A 19708-nucleotide genomic window follows, 5' to 3' on the forward strand; every position below is an offset into this window, starting at 1 on the left:
CAACAAATATCACCTAGTATCCAACAGTGGCTCAACTTACTTAAAATTATGTTACATATTTAAACCAACTGTTATCCTCTGATATCCTTAGTTCTTAAACATCCTTAGTTTATAAACAACTAAACCAGGTCTTTCTTACATGCCTAATTGTCAGTAAAAATTCCTGTCCTATAATTCCTATTTCATGTCATCTGTACACCATAGGCAATATATTCAGAACTGTAGACAGCTGTTCAATAATTACTCGTGTCAGAGAAGTCTACGCTTTCCAATATATGAACTGACTAACCCAACACCAACCTCCACAGCTATGAGTTATTTATATGAAAAGTATTCTTTAAAAGCTCTCAGCAGCTGTTAGCAACTAAGGTGCTGAAGAAGTGGAGGGATCGTGTTTTCCAACCCCTCAGAGTCACAGAACTACAGCCAGGTCACATTCTGTTCTACCTTTAAGTTGCCTACCTTCTCTTCCTTGCTCTCTGCCTTTGTTACAAATCACCTGAGTTACTCATTTTGGAACGGATGAGAATAATTCACTGATTCTTTGTGGTCTTTATAACATTACAGTGAGGAAAACCAGTCAGAATGCCTTTCCTAATTCATTCTGATTCAATACAACACTGTATATCAGTTGACACTCAAACTTCCCTGCTCGAGCCCTCTGCACAGGGCAGGGTACAGCAATGGTTTGCTATATTAGAGGATAAGTTTCTCCCTCCTTCTATACTCAATGCTGCAGGGAAATCATTGCTTCAATCCTTGATAATTTAAAACAAATGTTGGGCTTTTTTGTTCTTGTAGTTTTTTTTTTGTTTTCAAAACAAATGTTGTCTGGATTAAAACAATTGAAATTCACTTGCAAGCTTTCCAAAGCTGGAATTTGTAACAAAAGCTGATTTTTAGACATGTGAATTTCAACACATTACGTTTGATCCCTTTTCAATATTAGGCCTATTTTAGACCAGAGCAATCCCAAAGTTGTGTATGGTCATAGCAAAAGACTAGTATGCCTCAGAGCCCAGAAGCAGCTCTGCATCATGACTACAACCTCACTCCTGGCAAATGAAAGCTCTTCATGAACAGGCACTGGCAGAGTAGCTCTAATTATATCATTATATTTTGATATTACAGATATGTCCCCATCCTGGCCCCTATTTCCTCGTCCTTTCCAAAGAATTTTGATACACAAAGCAGAATTGGAGATTATTTTGAAAACATAAATTTTACACTGTTGATAATCCACATGGAAGATCATAAACTATTCTAAACCCTCTATCTCAATATCCCCAAAGTTTTAAATTTGTAAGATAGAAAAATAATAGAAAGAAACTTGTTTCTCAGCCAGCTCCTTACTTTCTCACATGCATAAGATAACAAGATTTTGCAAAAACACACATTTAAAATTTCGTACAGACTTCTGAACTGGAATAAACATTGAAGGTCTAAGGGAAATACATAAAAGAATATGGAATACTGAAATTGATGCACCTTTTCCATTGTACATATAATCCAAGCTAATTGGATTATTTAAAAAGCAGATACAGCATTTGGAAAGTACTGTTGCTGTTATTACTGTGCATTTACTGCAATGTCCAGACATGCTGAACTCATTTGTTCATAACAGAAGTCACTGGCAAAGTGAGGGCTTTAATTTGCACTCCCTTTTAAGAAGACTGAAATGAAAGACCATCATTAGTGTGTTTCAGACAGCACTGCCAACTCACAAATTATCTTGTGTATGGTATTTTTCTTCAAGACAGATTCCAGATTCAGGGAATTATGTGAAAATATCAGTTTTCCCATTTCAAATAAGCTTTTTTTCTCTTATTGTAAGAATAAAAGACAAAACATTTCAGTAATATTATACATCAAAAAGAGGAAATTGTGCTTATGACTAAGATAGTTGTTTCATCACATTTTGTTGCATCACACTGCTGATGAAGTTAATACTTTCCTTAAATTGGAGGTAAAACAGCGACCAAATAACAATCAACAGACGTATTAATGGCCCTCCTGAAACTTTTTTTTAATTGGTTGGTTGGTCTTGTTTTTGTTGTTGGGTTGGGAAGAGTGTTGTTTGCTTTGTTTTGCATTTTGATGTTGATTTTTGAGTCTGTTAAAAAGGAATATTCAGTTCTTACTCAAAACAAGCAATGCTGTGTCTGCTTTTTAATCAAGTCTTATCAAGAAAAGAAAATAAGGACAGTTGATTCTCAGCAATCATTTTAAACATTTCAGTAAGCTGTGGAGAGCCCAGAAATTTGTAGAATGAAGAACTGTCAGTCTGGTTATAAAAGTAAAATAAAACCAACAAGTGAATTTTACTGACAAACAGAAAATAGAATACACAAAGTTAATATCTGAAATACACACCACCAACCAGTGCTTCTATTCTGACTTGGCTGTAGCTAGCACTGTCAGTCCTGGCAAATCACAAGTATGGCTTTCAAAAGAGAATACTTCTTTAATGCAGGGACACGAGTAATATCCAATTCAACACCAAACATTCATTAAATTATCAGCATAGGTAAGAATAGCTGCCATTTGTAATGCTACCACATACAGTTCTGTGAATTCTCATGGCCAAAGCGTGTCTTCATTTACAGAGCTTTCTCACTATGATTCCATAGATTTTCATGATGCTTAAAAATGCTTAAAATCATGTTCCAAAACCAAGCACACATTAAAGACAAATGCCATAACTCTGAATGCTGTTCCCACTTCTGTTTTACTGCTGGACATGACATATGGTATATCTCTCAGGTCAGCTGAGGCTGGCTATCCTGGCTATATTCTCATCCTGCTGCTTGTCCACCCCAATCCACCTGCTGGGGGGAGCAGAGTGAGAAACAGAGAAAGCCCTGATGCTGTGTTAGAATAGCTCAGCAATAACTAAAATATCAGAGTGTTAATAACACTGTTTTGATCACAAATCTGAAAGAGCACCTTGCAGGCTGCTGTGAGGAAAACTAACTCCATTCCAGCCAGAGCTAGTACATGAGTTCAAGTTACAAAAAATAATGTAAAGGAAAACATGCAAACACTATACCTTCATTTCAATAACTGTTTGAAGAGCCTTCGTCTTTGCTGGCTCAGGCTGAAGCTGAGTTCTTCTATGTAATTCCTGTGGAGGAACACGATAGAAATAAGCCTGACGACTCATCTTTACATTATATTAATCAGTCATGAATGTATTGCAGCAAAAGACTGATGATCAGAGCATGCAACTCTAAATGCTACAGGTGCTTCCCTCTCTATAATCCCTCTAGCATCACTGCAGTTCCTATCTTATATTACAGTCAACTCTGCTGGCACATGCGCTATTACTGAAACCCCTATCAATAATTAACGTCAACTGTGACAAAGCCAGCAAGTAATTTCTTAGTCCAAATACAATCCTGCTGTTTCTGCCCAGATATCAAAATTTAATCCACTCAGTTGTGCTACTAAATCAAATGCTTTTAAGAGTCACTCAGAATCTGTTACCGTTCTTTTCTTTTAGTTTATCTACTGATATCTGAAATAAGTCGTTTAAAGACATTATATTTAAAGTTGACATTTTAAAGATAGTAATTATGTAGTGGGTTGATGCAACACCCTCGAGTGCAGCTATTACATTTTGGTTTTCCCATTTTCATTTAATTTTTATGCATCTTAAGCCACATATAAGAGGAAAATAGATTTTAATGATTACATAAGCCATACAGTTAACACGGTTAATGTCTACTGGTCTTTATAGAAAGTGAGGACAAAGATGGCATCATTCAGTCTTAAAAAACATAGGAGCTGTACCTTTGTCTGAGGTATCTCAGTAAAAAGTTTGCACATCAACTCAGAATAATGCAGAGTTGTCATGAAATGTCATCCTTTAAGAACCTATACCTCTCATGCAAGCTGAGCACTTAATAAGAAAGCAATACTGAAACAGGACAGATTTAGCCACGCACAAGTCACTTCTAAAGGACATAGCTACCAAGGCAGGTATCTTTTTCACCTTGTTCTCCCTGCACATCAGTGCTCTGCATGCACTAATTTCATGACCATGAACTGCATGTTTATGTCTCGTAGCTAGCTTCATTCACTGCAAATACAGCTTAGCTCACCCCAGAATCTGAGCTATTATGTCTTCCAAATCATGCTTCTTCCAGATCCTCCTCATAAATTCAGAGAGAAAAAAAAAAAAAAAAAACGTAATGATCCTAATTCTCTTTACCATCACACTGCAAACATTGTGTTTTACAGTAGCTAACAGTGTTAATATAGCCAGTGACTAAACCTCTTGGATTGCCCAGAAATGTAAACCCTCTTACAAAGAAGAGAGAATTGGATATACTCTACCTTGCCTATTCTGTTTTGCTCATTCGCCGTAGACTTCATGGAAGCGATGCACAAAAACTTAATGGTTAGACAGACCACTAAAATAGATTCCAATCTGAAACAGCCTATTGCTTAAAACTGTGCTAAAACACAGTCTGCAGGAATCGAATTAGGTGCAAGTGTCAGAATGCATACTTACAGTTAAGCAAGTTGTTTTTGTAGCAAATATTACATATACTACCTTCACTAGTAAATACATGCATATTATTTCTAACATGAGTACAGCAAATTTCTGTTTCTGCACTGGCCATTTAAGAAAGCATATCTGAATAGTGCGTTCACCTTGGTTTTTGTACTTAAATCCAATTCTCCACATTTAAAATAGAAAAATCTTTGCAAGTCACCTATCCAGAGGGAGTCTCCCAATCACCACCTGCTGGTTATCTCAGATGAAACAAGCACACTATGCAAATGTTTTAGGAAAATAACAGTATGTCACAAATTTGTCATAACATCCTCCTACAAAAGTCATGGAAAAAATAGCTGGCCAGTCATACCATTATCTGATCAGCAAAAATTACAGCTAATTTTAAGATCAGACTTTGCTCCCCAAGGCCATATATACTGCGCTGGAATACAAACAGGATTCCATACATTACCCAGGGAGACAAACCAGAGTTTCCACCCCCTAAGCCAAAGACAAATAGACTGCCAATGATGAGTATCCCTAGATGTCTATCATAGCTGAAGCCTTGCCTCATAATACGTTTCCTGTTTGCTTTATGAATCAATCTGATTCTGGCTGATTTAAAAGCTTTTCTTTCCTATCCCTAATGGTAAAATGATGCAGACAAAGATTCTGGAGAATCAGAATATTACTCCCACTTTATTATTTTCTGTGGGTTTTCTTCCAATCAGTTTCAAATGTTTGGAGAATCCCACCAGGCTCAATTCTTGAATTTATGTTATTCTACGTATGCTTTTTCATTTAGGGCACTGATTTGGGGATATATTTTTGGAGTACTGATTCAGAGATACTACCACCTTTTGAGTATGATAACTTATACTGATCTTTTTATTGACTGAGATCATCTGAACGGCTTCAAATTTCAAACCAGATTTTTATTTATTACATCATTTTTGGAATGATAGTGCTTTATCTTTTAAATTTCTTTTAATAAAAAGCCTGCAGAGCCCAGTGAAACCCTAGAGGTGATGGTTAATTTTTTGTTTGTTTGTTTTGGTTTAAAAAAAAAAATCCACACAAACTGAAAAAAAAACAAACACCAGGCCTGCATTCAATCACACGGAGCTCTTGCTACTCATATCCATAATGAAATACTTTTGCCATGAATTCTGTAACCATCAAGGTCTAAACCACTAATCACTCAGAGATGGAATTAATGGAATTAAACTTTCATTACATCCCCTGACAACTGTTTCACTGCAATTGCAAGTACATCTGAGCAACCACTTCTTATATATACATTAATTATAATTTTGCATAATCAGATGCCCACACCACATAATCAGCACTGAGATTTCATAATGGTGGTTAGTTGTTAGGATGATTAACACACCTACACTAAATTGACAGGTAATTAGATCTTCTTCATATTCTCTAATATTCTTAATTTTAGACAAAAAAAGGTTTAAATCAAGACTGGCTGTTGCTTTCTCCTTCTGCATGTCTCTGTAATGTGACAGTAGCATTTCACTTGGTCTCAAGAAACTTCAGCACACACTTTTACTACTAGTTTAAACATCAAAAAATGCCAAGAAGAGGTAGCTCATACTAGAAACTTCCTTTAAAAAAGGTGAAAGAAGAGTTTTGTTCCTTTGTTGAGAAACTGATAACAATACCTCGCAAGATTTTCTCATTACTGTCTAGTATTCAACACTTGCACTGCACAGCACCAACTATATTAACATACTACTAATTTAAGCTGAAACAAAACTGCCTTTTTATTTCAGCTTTGTTGTACAACATTTCATCACTTGGCTGGAGGAAAGCCAAGATGCTACAACCTCATCTTACTTTCATTCTGTTTCTGGTGTATTTTACTATAGTTGTTAAGACATCAATGAATCTGTTGTTCCGATTAGATGAGAGTGAAATGAAAGTCTTAATAAAAGTTTACCTCAACATTGTTGATGCAGTACAACATTTTACCTTCTATTTACACAAAACTGCCTCAAATAGTGTTACACAAAGTGGTAAAATAAAAAAGGACTTTTGCAGACAAACAAGCAGTTTAGGGATGTCATCCATCCCATGAAAATGTCAGTGAGTGCTTGCATTTCAAGCAGTAGTCTTTTACTGACTAAAGAACAGAAAGAAAATGGAACAGTAAAACTCTCAAAAATTTAAGAAAAAATTCAGGAGATGCAAAGAAATAAAGACATAATACAAACAAAGATATCAGAATCTAATAACCAATGGGAGAAGAACTGTACATGAGGCAGCATAACTACAGAAGTGAAAAACCATTCTATGAGTACATCTAGCTTTTTATATTTCTAATTAGAATGTACAAATCCATAAATCACAGCAAGTAATGGCATAAGAGCTGCTGCTTCTCCGAAGTAACTCAAAAAAGCAGACTATTTCCGTTCTTCTGACAAAGGAATTCTTGGTATTCTACACTACCAGCTGCCTGAACATGCAAACTTAAACTGGGAGCATATTTCAATCAACCATTTCATTTATATAAAAGCACACCCACTTACCAGAAGTGTCGAAAGAACGCTGTTTCTTCAGCCAAAACTACCATTAAAATATTAATCAAATCATACCTAATCAGCATATTACAATGATGTAACTTATAGGAATTAATTTCTTTTTAATGTATGAGCTTATCTTCTCTTTCCTGTTTTCTATCCCTTTCCACCTAACCCCAGCCAAAATGGTATCACAAATAATTTAAAAAAAATTATATTTAAAAAAACCTGATCAAACTATCTGTCTGGAAACTATAAATTGTCCAACACAAAAATATATATATATTTGGCTCCAGTGTCTAGTAAAATAAAACAACTTCTAGGAAGGAATCTAAAAGTCATATTGGCATTGGTTGTCATTTAATGATCCACTACCATCTCATCTACATACAAGCTGTATAAGAACCATTTAAGATTTGACAAAATTTCTCTAACTGCGAATAGCTTGAAGAAATGAAATAATGAATAAAAGCATATGAAATGAAGAATTATGGGGAACAATAAAACTCAATAGCTATGCTATTCAATAAAGTTTCTTCATAAAATAGGTACATTAGAATTTAACTTCTCAGTTAAGAGAGGTATTCAAGATACAGGCCTAATTCTCCCTCCATTTAGCATTTTTAACAGACAAGCATCAGTTGTGAAGATCAAAGAATTTATAAAGATGTTTCATGAATTAAGCACCAACAAGCTCCAAAACACACATCAGTAATCCAGCACCACAGAAAAGCCCAGCAAGTACCTCAGAGACCTCAGTGCTAGTCTTGAAAAACTGTTCTGAAACTACTTACCTCAACAGGAAAACTCGATCACTTGAAGAAGTAGGGGAGGGAGGATTTTTTTTCAGGTTTTTGTTTGGTTTTTTTTGTTGGTTTTGTAGGTTTTTGTTGTTATTGTTTCATAATGACCATACTTCCATTTATTCTTCAACTCATGAATAAAACAAGGGCTTACAATATGTTCTACCAATGTGCCTGAAGACAGACTCCAAGGGAAAACAGTATGAGTTTTAGAAACTCAGATTTTGATTCGTATGTCAAAAACACCTTAAGTAACCACATATGTTGTCATTACAGAAGAGCGTCCTCTGGCAAGAGACTTCACAGGAAAAGGTTCAAGCAAAAAGGTAATTTGTGTATGGAGATTGAAATGCATGAGGGACAATTTAGTTTGTAATTGAAAGCACACAGAATATTTCCTGAAAGGAGCTACTGAAACTGTGCTTAAACACAAATTTTAACTGTTACTTTATTTTCTTTGTAGAACAAACAAAATATCTAGAAGATCCTGTCTTTTTTTTTTTTGTGCCCAAGATTAGCATTTTTTTCTCTCTTACCAAAATTGTTTCTCAAAACATAAAAAATATTATTGCTTCACAAATATCTTCAAAGAAACAACTTTTTGATAGTTTTCTCTATTCATATATATTAACTAGACAATTACAATCAAAAAATAAATTTCAGATCATCACTCACACAACGCATATAAGCACTGAGAACATCTGAACAAGAATACTTCCTCTACTCCTTACAGTGTATACAAAGTTTAAAACTGTGCAGAAAACTGTGTTGAACAAGCTAAAATACAAGAGTTGTGTCTTATTCTGTAAAAGTAAAAAGACAATGCATATTAGTACATTCTCCACTTCTCACCCTATGAAGGCAACCAGTGACTTCTGAATTTCTATTCTGCATCTGTGCTCAAATACAGGAGGAAAAAGACACAATTTGTAATTGTTATTTATTAAAAAGAAGCAAAATAATGCCAGAAATAAAGTCAAACTCTACTACTCAGGTGCAAAAGTACTACGTATTTCATGTACTTGCTGGATAGTTTACTGAATATATGAGCAGCACGTTGACTTCTCTCTAGCTGGTGGTAATATACAAAACTTCAAACATGCTATTCACTTTTTTTGTAGAAATCAGTTTTATACTTTTTTTTTTTTTTTATAAACATCAGTTCTTTTCAGAATATCATTGCAAACATTCTTTGCCGACCGAGGAAGAGTGTTGGCATAGACATCCCCATGTTGCAATAATGCTTTATATTGATTGCCATGGGACTTTTTTTTTTTTTAGCATTGAAAAGCGCAGTTTCATAAGTGCATCTAATAATATCTACTGAAATTATTATTAATGGATATACTGTTTTGTAATCATTGCTCTAGCCTACCCTCTAGTGTATCTCTTTTTTTTTTTTTTTTTCCATTTGCATTGGCTCAGTGAAATCACAAGCTATAATAATTTATGGTTTTGATTTTCGGTTTCCTAATTCTCCAGGAAGTGCTTTCCTAAATATGGTGGGTTTTACTTACATGCATTTAAAATTACTGCTGGTATAAGCTATTTAGCATTTAAACATCAGGCCCTAATCAGCAAAGCTAACAAACATCAGAGTTAATAATACTTCAAATGTGTAAGCTTCTTGGCTCTTTCAAATAGTATTTTAATGCAAAGTTTTGTGGTAATATTTGAATCTTCTTCAGAATTGGAATTATGCATCTTGAATCATGATCAGGGGTAAGACATCTCACCTTTACAGCCTTTGAGATGTAAGTGGAATTGAGTATTCCACTCAAATTATTCTCCCCACTAAAGATACTCTCTCATTTCTAAATATCTGATTTACCCTGTTCTTCAGATACTTCAGTCATTTTAAACGGTCCTGAGTTTTCCATCTGAGAAGAACGGGAGCAACTGGAAACCTTTAAAGGCCAGTATTATTTGTAAGGGTGTTGGTAACAAAGCAACAAGTATCTGGCAATTGGAACTAAATTAATTTAACTTTGAAATTGACTAGTTAATCATAAAGGCAAACATAAATAATCAAAATTATTTCTGTACTTTATGTTCACTCTGCGTAATCAAGCACTCCAGTGCTTACTGCAATGTGATTTATCTTTTTACATACATTATTTATCTTTTACTTAGATTTTAGTACCTTCAACATGGGAAGCTATTGTTGTTGTATTACGTAATCATTAGAACAACCAGATCTGTATTTTAAAACATAATTATAAAGGCAGTTATCACACTGTCATCCAATGGAATGTCAAAGCTTTCAAAAATTATCAAAATTATCTCCTTTAATATTCAGGAAACTATTATCTGTACATTCCTAAGCAGTTAATATATGTGAAGATAAAATAAAGATTGTCTATGCACTAAAATCTATATCTGTCAGTCTTTGCATGACACGTAAACACGAATATTCTTAGATCAGCTAAGATCACCATTACATACAATTTGAATGTGCAACGTAATACTTTGAAATAAACAACTATACATACTTGTATGGGTGACATAGTAGTAAAACAAGCCACTGATTGATCAAATTTCTATACAGTTTGCAGGTTACGGAAGTGTATTGCAGAGAGTTACACAGAGCATTAACCTAATTCTGCAGAAGAGATGGATCATATTTCTTACAATTTCAGCATTCTTTTTTTCTGTTTTGTTTGTTGTTAGAAAGAAAAATCTCATAAGCAACACTAAACATTCTTAAACTATCTTCAAAAACCCTCAGAAGTCTAATGCAGTCAAATATTTTCAATTTCAAAGTATTATATTTTTTTCCAAGCATTTAATTTGTTTTTAATTATTTTGGTATTCCATTGTCTTTAATCTTTTTTTTTTCCCCAGAAGATAATGATAAGAATGCAATTCAAATTTTAAGAAAGAATCATGCTTTTTGATAGAAAATGAATTCTATATTCATGCTTGCAGAAAAAAATTCAGACACATTTTGCATTTACCTTTTTAAGAAAAAATCCCATTCCTACATCTGCCAGAAACGAAACGAAACTCAATTCAGTACAGATCAACCTTTCAATGATAAGTTACTGAGATGCACCAAGTCAGCCTTTCTCAGCGACAAAAGAAGTAAGGGGTGATTTCTAAATATTTAAGGCTACAAAAACATGCATTATGCTGAAATGCATTCTACTACAGTGCATTACTACAGGACGGGGTTTCAAGTGAAATAATATAAAATAGAGCTGACTTTATAGGAGAATACTGAAGCAAAGGAAACACCACCAGTGTCACCTACAAAAACTATTTATCACATGAGACTTTACTTAGGACTTGTACATCATCTATACTGCACGTACACAATTATTTGAGTAAACCATTCCAGCTACACAGTAAACAACCTGTACAAATAATTATTATCCAGTTGAATGCTTATCATTCCATGAAATCTGTCAAGAGTTTATGAACCTTAATGTTCATATACAAAAGAGAAAATCCACTTAGCACTCACTCCAATTCTTCCTCCATTGCCTGGGAAACAAACTGTTGCTTGGTAACTTGAAATCATTTGCTCAACTTTCCTGTTTCATTCTTACCTTTTTATCTGAACAAAAAAAAAACACCACATCCCAGAACTGAAAATATGAGCAGGGAAAGGCCAAGATAAAAATATTTGATAGTCTCCATACAGAAATTGCAGCTTGTACTCCTTGTTTTGTTGTTTTAAATGAAAACAAAGTAGATTTCATTTTTTGTAGTATATGCTTAACATGAATATGTAATCTGTCTCCTAGCCCCTGGGCTATACAAACAACTCTGCTGTGCATCAGTGCACATATATCCTGGATACATAAATACCATAAACATCTAAGGCTTAGTTTCCTCTAAAGATGTGAATCAAAAGATTCTCCACTGAAATTGCAGAAATTATCTGTTGTGACTAAAATCAGACCCTAAAGGAGAGTTTTCAGAGCCTCAGGAATCCACGTGATGATGTAAACTGTGTATGATTGGAAAATTTACATGATGATGTAGGATATGGAACACATTGCCACATGAGGTTACATTATGTATTGATAGAAAAACACACTGTGTAACAATCAGAAGCTGTAGCAAATAGAAACAAAAGTTATTAAATATTTAATTTCCACTTTGTACTTATTATTAGGCACTGGAATTACCTGAGAAAAAATATGGGAGTTTGTAACCATAGGGGCCAGATTTGAGGAAGGGCTGAAAACAGGTAAACAAATAAAAATGTTTTAATATACTGAGAAAAAATTACATTATATATATTGTGTGATTTCCATGTCTATATGTTTAAACTTAAAAATTAGAGTTACTACTATTTTACATTGTGTCATCTTTATTTCAAAAGAATGACAGAGCCATCACAAGGCTTTCAGATCTTTCTGCGGTAGAAAAGAATTGAGAGTTTTCTGCCATTCCTAGGCCTCCTTTCTTCCCACAACCTCATTTTCTCTCCACATTCTAGAAGCAGCAGCTTTCCCTTCCTGCCGCTTCTCCTTTCTCTTTAGAAACCCCATTCATCTTCCTGTTCCTCTGAGGCTTTGGGAAGAAACACAGAGCTGAACAGTAGAAGGAAATATTCCTTTTTTAGGGGTGCAGAGAGGTCTGAGGCAGAAATCATAGTCATAGGAATGGAGCCAATCACCAGACATTGTGAACCCTCACTTGTGCAAATGGGGAGATGAGAAGACACTGTGGTTCACAGCAGACAAGTCACAGCTTCTCAGCATAGTCAAGGGGAGACACAGATAGTCACCAAGGCAGCTGTCTACTCTGCCCACTGCTTGAGCAAGCTAGAGTGAGTACATTGCTATTAACTAGGTTTGCAGAATTTGTGATTCACAATGGGATCCCTTCACTCATGCATTTGAACACAAGCACTTTTTCTTTTATACTTTGGTTTCACTTTCAACAATGTTTATCTGCTATTACATACAGTTAAAGATTTGCAAATGAAGGTGGAAGACAGCATAAGCAAAATACCACCATTTAAATTATTATTTGGACACAGTGCAATAATGATTTGTTGAAGTACTTCTTCAAAACGGTGCATGTGGAAATAAGATATTATCAACTTAGCTGCTGAATCTTATTAGTTTGTGAACGTAAACTACATGGGAAAAAAAAAGTAGCAGTTACAGCTATACACCAGTCAAGTCATGATCACAGTTTCAACAGAAATTATAATTCAGCTCCCTATGCCAACTTGTTGACTTATACAAAGAAGGATGTCTTGCATAAGTCTTACAGACACAAAGATACTTTTGTATCACTGCAGTAAGCAATAAAAGCGTACTTGCAAATGAGACAAGTCATTTTCTATCTGGTATTCCATAAGTCAGGCTTAATTTTTTCTTTCCGTGTTATGTTCTATCAAACATTTCTACTGAAAGAATCAGAAAGTCGTTGTTTTTGGTTGATTTTTTTTTTAACTGAAAAACTGAGATGCACAAAAAGAGTAAAAAAAAATATAGAAATGAAGATGACATTTCAAACTTTCAGAAAAATAGGAGCCCTAATACCTGTACCTTACAAAATGTATTTTCCTTACAGATCCGCTTATCTGCTTATCAGTTGATTGCATATGCATTCCATGACTGTCTGTCCCACAGATGAATTGAAAAACACATAAGAAAGCAGATGGATTATAGCCATTAAAACTCTGTGTCTGATCCAAATCAATAAGATCTGTCTAAAAATCTTGACGAAGATGCTTTATGAATTTTAAGCCATTGAGTAACTAGACCCAGCTAAAACACAGCTAACCTGAAACTATCTTCCCTAGATTACTACAAACATATCTTTACTCTTGCATGATTTTACATATAACGACCAGCAGCACTACTGAACAGACATCTGTATGGACCTCTGTGCTTGAATACAAGTTTCGCACAATCTTAAGTATGAAGATTAAGAAAAGCAGCTGTTAATTTGCAGCGTGAACATTTCTAACAATTAGATGTAGTAAACTTTCTGCAGCAAATGGTAAATTTAGTCAACCCAGAGACACTTCCCTCCTGCCCCTTGCATGAATAAATATGCCAGTCTGCACACTGCTAATATTTTCCCATGGACCTTGTAGCCCATCGCTAGTCATGCAACCTAAAATACAGCCATTTCATGAGGAAAAGTAAAGACATACCATTATTATTAGCTATCTCATCAATGAGCAGAAATTTATGGAAAAGAAATACAATTCTCAGCACAAGAGAAGAATCATCTGTTCAAGTTGTCTTAACCAATAAAGCTGTTTCTCCAACACTAAGAACTAATGTCTAAAACTAAGAACAATGCTATTGAGTACAACTACAAAGAATTCTCCCTCAGAGCACTTTCTCCCCTTTATCAGTGAGCCAAATACATAAGTATATAAATGAGATATATGCAGTACATCCTACTACGAACAAAATAGCTCGTAAAATTGCCCCATTCTAATTACATGAACAAAGCTGATTTTATGCAAATGTGAAACTATCTTCTGTTTGACAAGCAAGTTTCCATGAGCACAAGTTGGCAGAAGAATCTACAGTGCTAACGCAGAGATATGCATCTGGGCAAGTTTGACTTTAAAAGAGCCATTATCTTTGGAAAATGTAATCTGCTGCTGAGAATACCTTGCCATAAGGAGAAAAACAAATCTGAATAATTCCTGATCTGTATTTAATGGTCACCTGTCTATTTAACGATCACCTAATAAATGATTTAATACATCATTTTTGTTGATAAAATAGCATAATAAATATTGTGTAGATAAACATATACCAAGTGAATTATTTTTACAATATTCTACTACCTAAAATTTCATGAGGAAAAAAAAGCTCAGACTATAATCTCTGTAAGATGTCTTTTATGCACAAATTCTTTTTAAAACATAATGTATCTCACTGACATTATTAATAATTTATTTGTAGAGCTCACTGAAAAAAGCTGAGCAGAAGGTGATAAATGACTGAAAACTAAAACACTTAAGGAGCAAAATTTCATTTGGCATTTGTTTTATATCATTAACTGCCACACCTCCACTATATGGTACAATATGTTTATCTCAGAAGATGAAAGTTTTTTACTGAAACGGTCTAAAGTCCACTTATTAGTACATAATCATTAATCTTATTAACTCATTGATTATCAAGTTATCAGAAAGTTTCTAAACTCCAAAGCTGCAATAAAATAGAGTAATATCCCTTGCTTGAATGTATGTACGATTTGTCCAGCCTTCAATTGCCAGTTTTTCATATAATTCTTCCCTGCTATGATGCAAGCTCCTGTTAATCCTTGACATTTCTCTATAGGGATTCCATAGCTCATAATGACTTTTTCCCATACTACTTCACATACTACAATCCACACTTACAACAAACAGCCATCTAGCTTAGTCAGCTTTCACATTCATTTCATACAAACCATCATTGACTTAACACTGCCTGAGATGTTACATTTCATAATATATTCCTTAGGCTTTTAATGGGCTCAGACAAGGTCAGTCCCAACAATCTTTTCAAATATGGTAGTTTAGTTTACATGCTTTCCCAATCCCGCCCGTGAGGAATTTGATCTATGCCTCCTACAAATCACTAGAGAGCCTGAACCTTATTTCTATCACTAGTTTCAGGCATATTACTGATTGAACACACCACTTCCTCAAACTAGGTATAATTATCATTCATACATGTTCCAAATTTTTAATTTGCTACTACTGTGTATTTACAAGCTGGCAGTGAATATGGAATAGATGATATTGTCACTAAATAATGAGAAAAAAATACTAGGAAAGTTACTAGCAATTTCATTAATTGATAGATTTTCCTTAAATATAGCAATAGACTTAACTATTACCCCAGCACTGCTGACACCAGATAACACAGTTTATGCATAATAATCCAAAATCAAGAGTTATAAATGGTCGAAGGTTAAAAACTAAGATGTAGGCTAAAAATACAAAGAGAAGGAAAACTCTATAGGGTAAGAAATTGAAACTTAGACATTATAAAAATTTACCTGGTGGAAACTTGCCAACTGCATAACTCTGATGACATTACAGAAACAATTTATTTTGTAGTTCACTTGTTCTATTCCTTCGTAGTTAAATACTATCTAGATATTCACAGCTCTCCATGGACTCATCTAGTAGAATCTAGTAGATTTTCTAGATCCCTAAATCTTATCACATAACTTTCATTTCCAAAATCACTTCTTCACATATCCTGCCAGTTGATAGACTTAACCTGCAAATGTCCAAAATTCTTGGCATCAAATCCAGCCTAACAGAAATCTTTTCAGTAACAGATCCATAGTCCACATCTCAGCATGCTAAAAGCTCCCCTCACATATATTATTCATTTTCTATTCAGATATTGTTTTGTGCCATTTTTCAGAAGACTGAATTTCAAGACTAAACTTCGGTGGTCAGCAGGTCTCTGTGAACCAATGGTTTAACTATTTCCTTGTTTACATCAGTCTAAGTCAAGTGTAATACTAATCAATGACATCATTCTAATGTACAGTCACTGCAAATGAAATCATGAGCAAGTCCGTTAAGCATACTAGAACAGAAGAAGGTACCACAAGGGAACATATAAACTTCCACTACATTTAGAGGCAATAAATAGAAAAAGAATACAATATTCCTATTCTGTAGCAAAACATACCAGCAATAAAATACCTTTAAAAATTAGGTCTCCATGCCACATCTCTGTTAGCAAAGTTTTGGAAGAGTATATCACTTCAAGAAAATCTTAACACCAAAGATTCCTTCCACTTGTAATAAAAACATATTTAAAAATAACGACATGTTTATATATGTTAATTGAAAGCTCTGTGCACTTTTGGGTGATAGTAATTTATTTAAAACAGTTTACAACATGAGAAAGTATTTCTAAAGCAAAAATGATTGCAGAGTAATCCTTTTCAAGAAGGCTTCTTCTGATCTTCCTATCTTCCACAGAGGAAACCAGAAGTACACTGGATGATTTCACCACAGGTGTGATCTAAAAGAAAGAATGGCATAACAATGCTTCAATTATTTTTTTTCTTAACAAAGTCATTAGGTAAAAAGATTCTGCACTCATCATGCAGCATTCTAAGACACAGCTACTATACAGTTCATACATCAAATGGTAAGAGGTATGAGTCAAAGAACTTTATTACCTGCCTCAATTTAGCCTTTCAACTGGGATCATCTGCTTCTTTTTCTGACCCTTCTCTTACGAAGACACCTCCTACCAGATCACAAGTGCCTGCAACACAAAAAAAGTGTTGTGCAAATTGATGTGTAGCTTGTATCATGATCTAATTCCTTAAAAAAATATATTAAAAAAAAGATAACCAGAGAAATTGAAATATGATAAAATAAATTTAATTGAAAAATTAGAAAAATAAAATTATTCTAAAATACATGCACAAAACATTGATTCTGTGATGAAAAAAAATAAATAAGAGCAATTGACAAATAAGTCTTTCACTGTAGTAAACTTACCACAGAAAAGCTTGCAGGACATCTGTGGCTGCAGTCATGAGCAGTACCCTGTGTTCACTGAAGAAGTGGGCCACCTTGGAGGCCCCTTTAGTTCTTCTGCTACACCCTGATGATCTCTGCATCTGCGGTTGCTGTATGCATGCAAAATCATCCCTCCATATAGAATAAGTACAGATTTCTGTGTTTGTTTGCTTTATTAATCAAGGACTGTTTCACTGAATGAGAAGTCACCAAGTTAAAGACATTTTTTTGCTAAGAGCATAAAGCAGAATGAGGTTCAAAGTTACACTTAAATGTTGGTTCCTTTTCCTACCTTCAGAAATAAGTTCTGAATCTCAAAACCTCTCCTATTTTAAGCTTATTGATGCTACAAATTTGGTTTACAGTAGAACAGCTTTCAAAATCAGTCCTGAACATACTTTTGTTTATCATAGTCTATCTGACAGTTAACAATTGCTTTGTAATGATTTACAATAAATCATACTTAGAAACTCAATTACCTCTGAATTTCTCCTTTGTCTGCTTGGATGTTGATGGCTGGTTTTGGATTTTTTGTTTAGTGTTTTGGGTTGTTTTTTTTAATAATTATAGAATGTCTGTTTTATTTTTACATTGAATTGTTCATAAGCACTATCAAGCTTACTCTCAATGTAGAGCTTTTCCTAAGGTTTAGTTATATATTTTACAATAGTCACACACAAAATGCTCTAAGCTCATTTTTAAACAAGATCAGCACAGTTACGCTCAATCTCCAACTTTCACATATAGATGTTCATATGATATAATATTTGGTTGTTAATCATTATTTGTCTTATATATATATATATATTATTATATATATATATATATACACACACAGATATCAGCTAAGGAGAAAACAAGCTCAGTGCTTATAATATTGGATTTTCTATTTAGGGTCAAAAAAACAGGGATTGAGGTGTTTGACTGTAGACCTGATCTTTCAAGATTGAGCAATAAAAGACATGCCCCACCAAGAGGACTAAGTACCAAAGGGAGAACAACTCATACACAGCAGCAATAGATGGAGAAAGTAAACAAGCTGATAGCACAAAAATTACAAGTAACTTCTCAAGCTTCTCTTCCTGCTCACAATCCTATGGTCCTTCAAAATCTGAAAAATTCAAATTGAACAAAATGACCTGAATATTTTCATAAACAGAAGGTGGGAAGACAGATGAAATAATTAAAGAAACTTATGGAAGTTAAGCAGAGGAAAACTATTGCAACAGAGGAGCACTACACAGCATCATCTTCTATATACTGCTTTGAAAACCTAAGTCATAATGTTCAATTCCAGAAAATATCTGCAATAAAGCTTTTAGGTCCAAGCACAAAAGCAGGATTGCCATTGTAGGATAATAACTTTTCTCTATTTCGACTTGGCAGATCACTTCTCTTGAAAAAGAAAAGGAGAGCAGGATGTTGACATTTGCAAAGCAAGACTGAAGTAATTTGTTAGTGTTGGTACTCAGAAACAATACATTTACATCAAATGATTCTTACAACAGCTTCTGTAGTTACTATGGACTTCTATCATTCAGCTTCTGCACATACTCAAAAATGCCCCTATTCTACCACATATTCATTGCCTTGCTCAAAATTAAGACCTTTCCAAGCTACAGAGCATTTGCAGTCTTCCTGATGATCCTCAGTTTAATAAAGATGTTAAAAAAAGAGCATAGGACACTCACTCCTTCCATACTGAAGTAACTGAAAGACTGACACACTAATTCGTAGAGACAGCATATTTCTTTGAACAGAAAAGAATCCAGATCCACTGGAATGCATAGAAGATACAGAAGTTTTTACATTCATCAGGAGGTACAATTTCAGCTCTCACATCATCATCACTGCCAATAATTATCTTTCTCCTATATCTTTGAAGAAGCATGCAAATGCTTTTCACTTTTCAGGAACTTGCATGTACCTGTTTTCTAGAGAAGCATTAGAATTATGGATAATGGATGAAGGGCAGTCACTTTAAACATGACTAAAAACAGTCTTCCTCTATGAATGTTACTCTAATTTCCTCAGAGACTAAATTTATTACATCATTATGAAAACATTAATTGTTCTTCCTAGATTATTGCTAATCCAATCTTCAAATATTCCTCTGTAAATATGACATACCCATAAATACAGAATTTCTGTAAAGCTACAGGGAAAGTTAGTGAGTTTTCACTCTAGTGATTCTGGAAAACCCTGAGCTGCTATGAAAAATGCATTTACTATTTATGCAGAGCTTTGGAGACTAAAATCTTATGGTTTACTGAACCATGACGATTTTTTTCCTTGCAAATAATATGACATTTACATATAATCAATTTATCATTTGCTTCTGAAAGTTCTGCATTGTAAAGTTCTTTGCTCCCATTGGTAGAATGCA

The 19708-nt window shown here is 34.2% G+C and overlaps 1 protein-coding gene across 3 annotated transcripts in view; it reads right to left on the reverse strand.

The window, feature by feature from the left end:
* The window catches only part of ERC2 (ELKS/RAB6-interacting/CAST family member 2), a 437668-nt gene that overhangs the window by 340608 nt on the left and 77352 nt on the right, over window positions 1-19708 (reverse strand). For all 3 annotated transcript variants that reach the window (XR_004161299.1, XR_004161298.1, XM_031555549.1), the window contains one exon: window positions 3050-3124. Coding sequence is in view for 1 of the 3 variants with exons in the window: in XM_031555549.1 (XP_031411409.1) it covers window positions 3050-3124 (75 nt within the window). In the remaining 2 variants the exon portion in view is untranslated. The remainder of the gene's footprint in view (window positions 1-3049; window positions 3125-19708) is intronic.

This window comes from Meleagris gallopavo, chromosome 14 (assembly GCF_000146605.3).
Source record: "Meleagris gallopavo isolate NT-WF06-2002-E0010 breed Aviagen turkey brand Nicholas breeding stock chromosome 14, Turkey_5.1, whole genome shotgun sequence".
In the NCBI taxonomy this organism is placed as follows: Eukaryota; Metazoa; Chordata; class Aves; order Galliformes; family Phasianidae; genus Meleagris; species Meleagris gallopavo.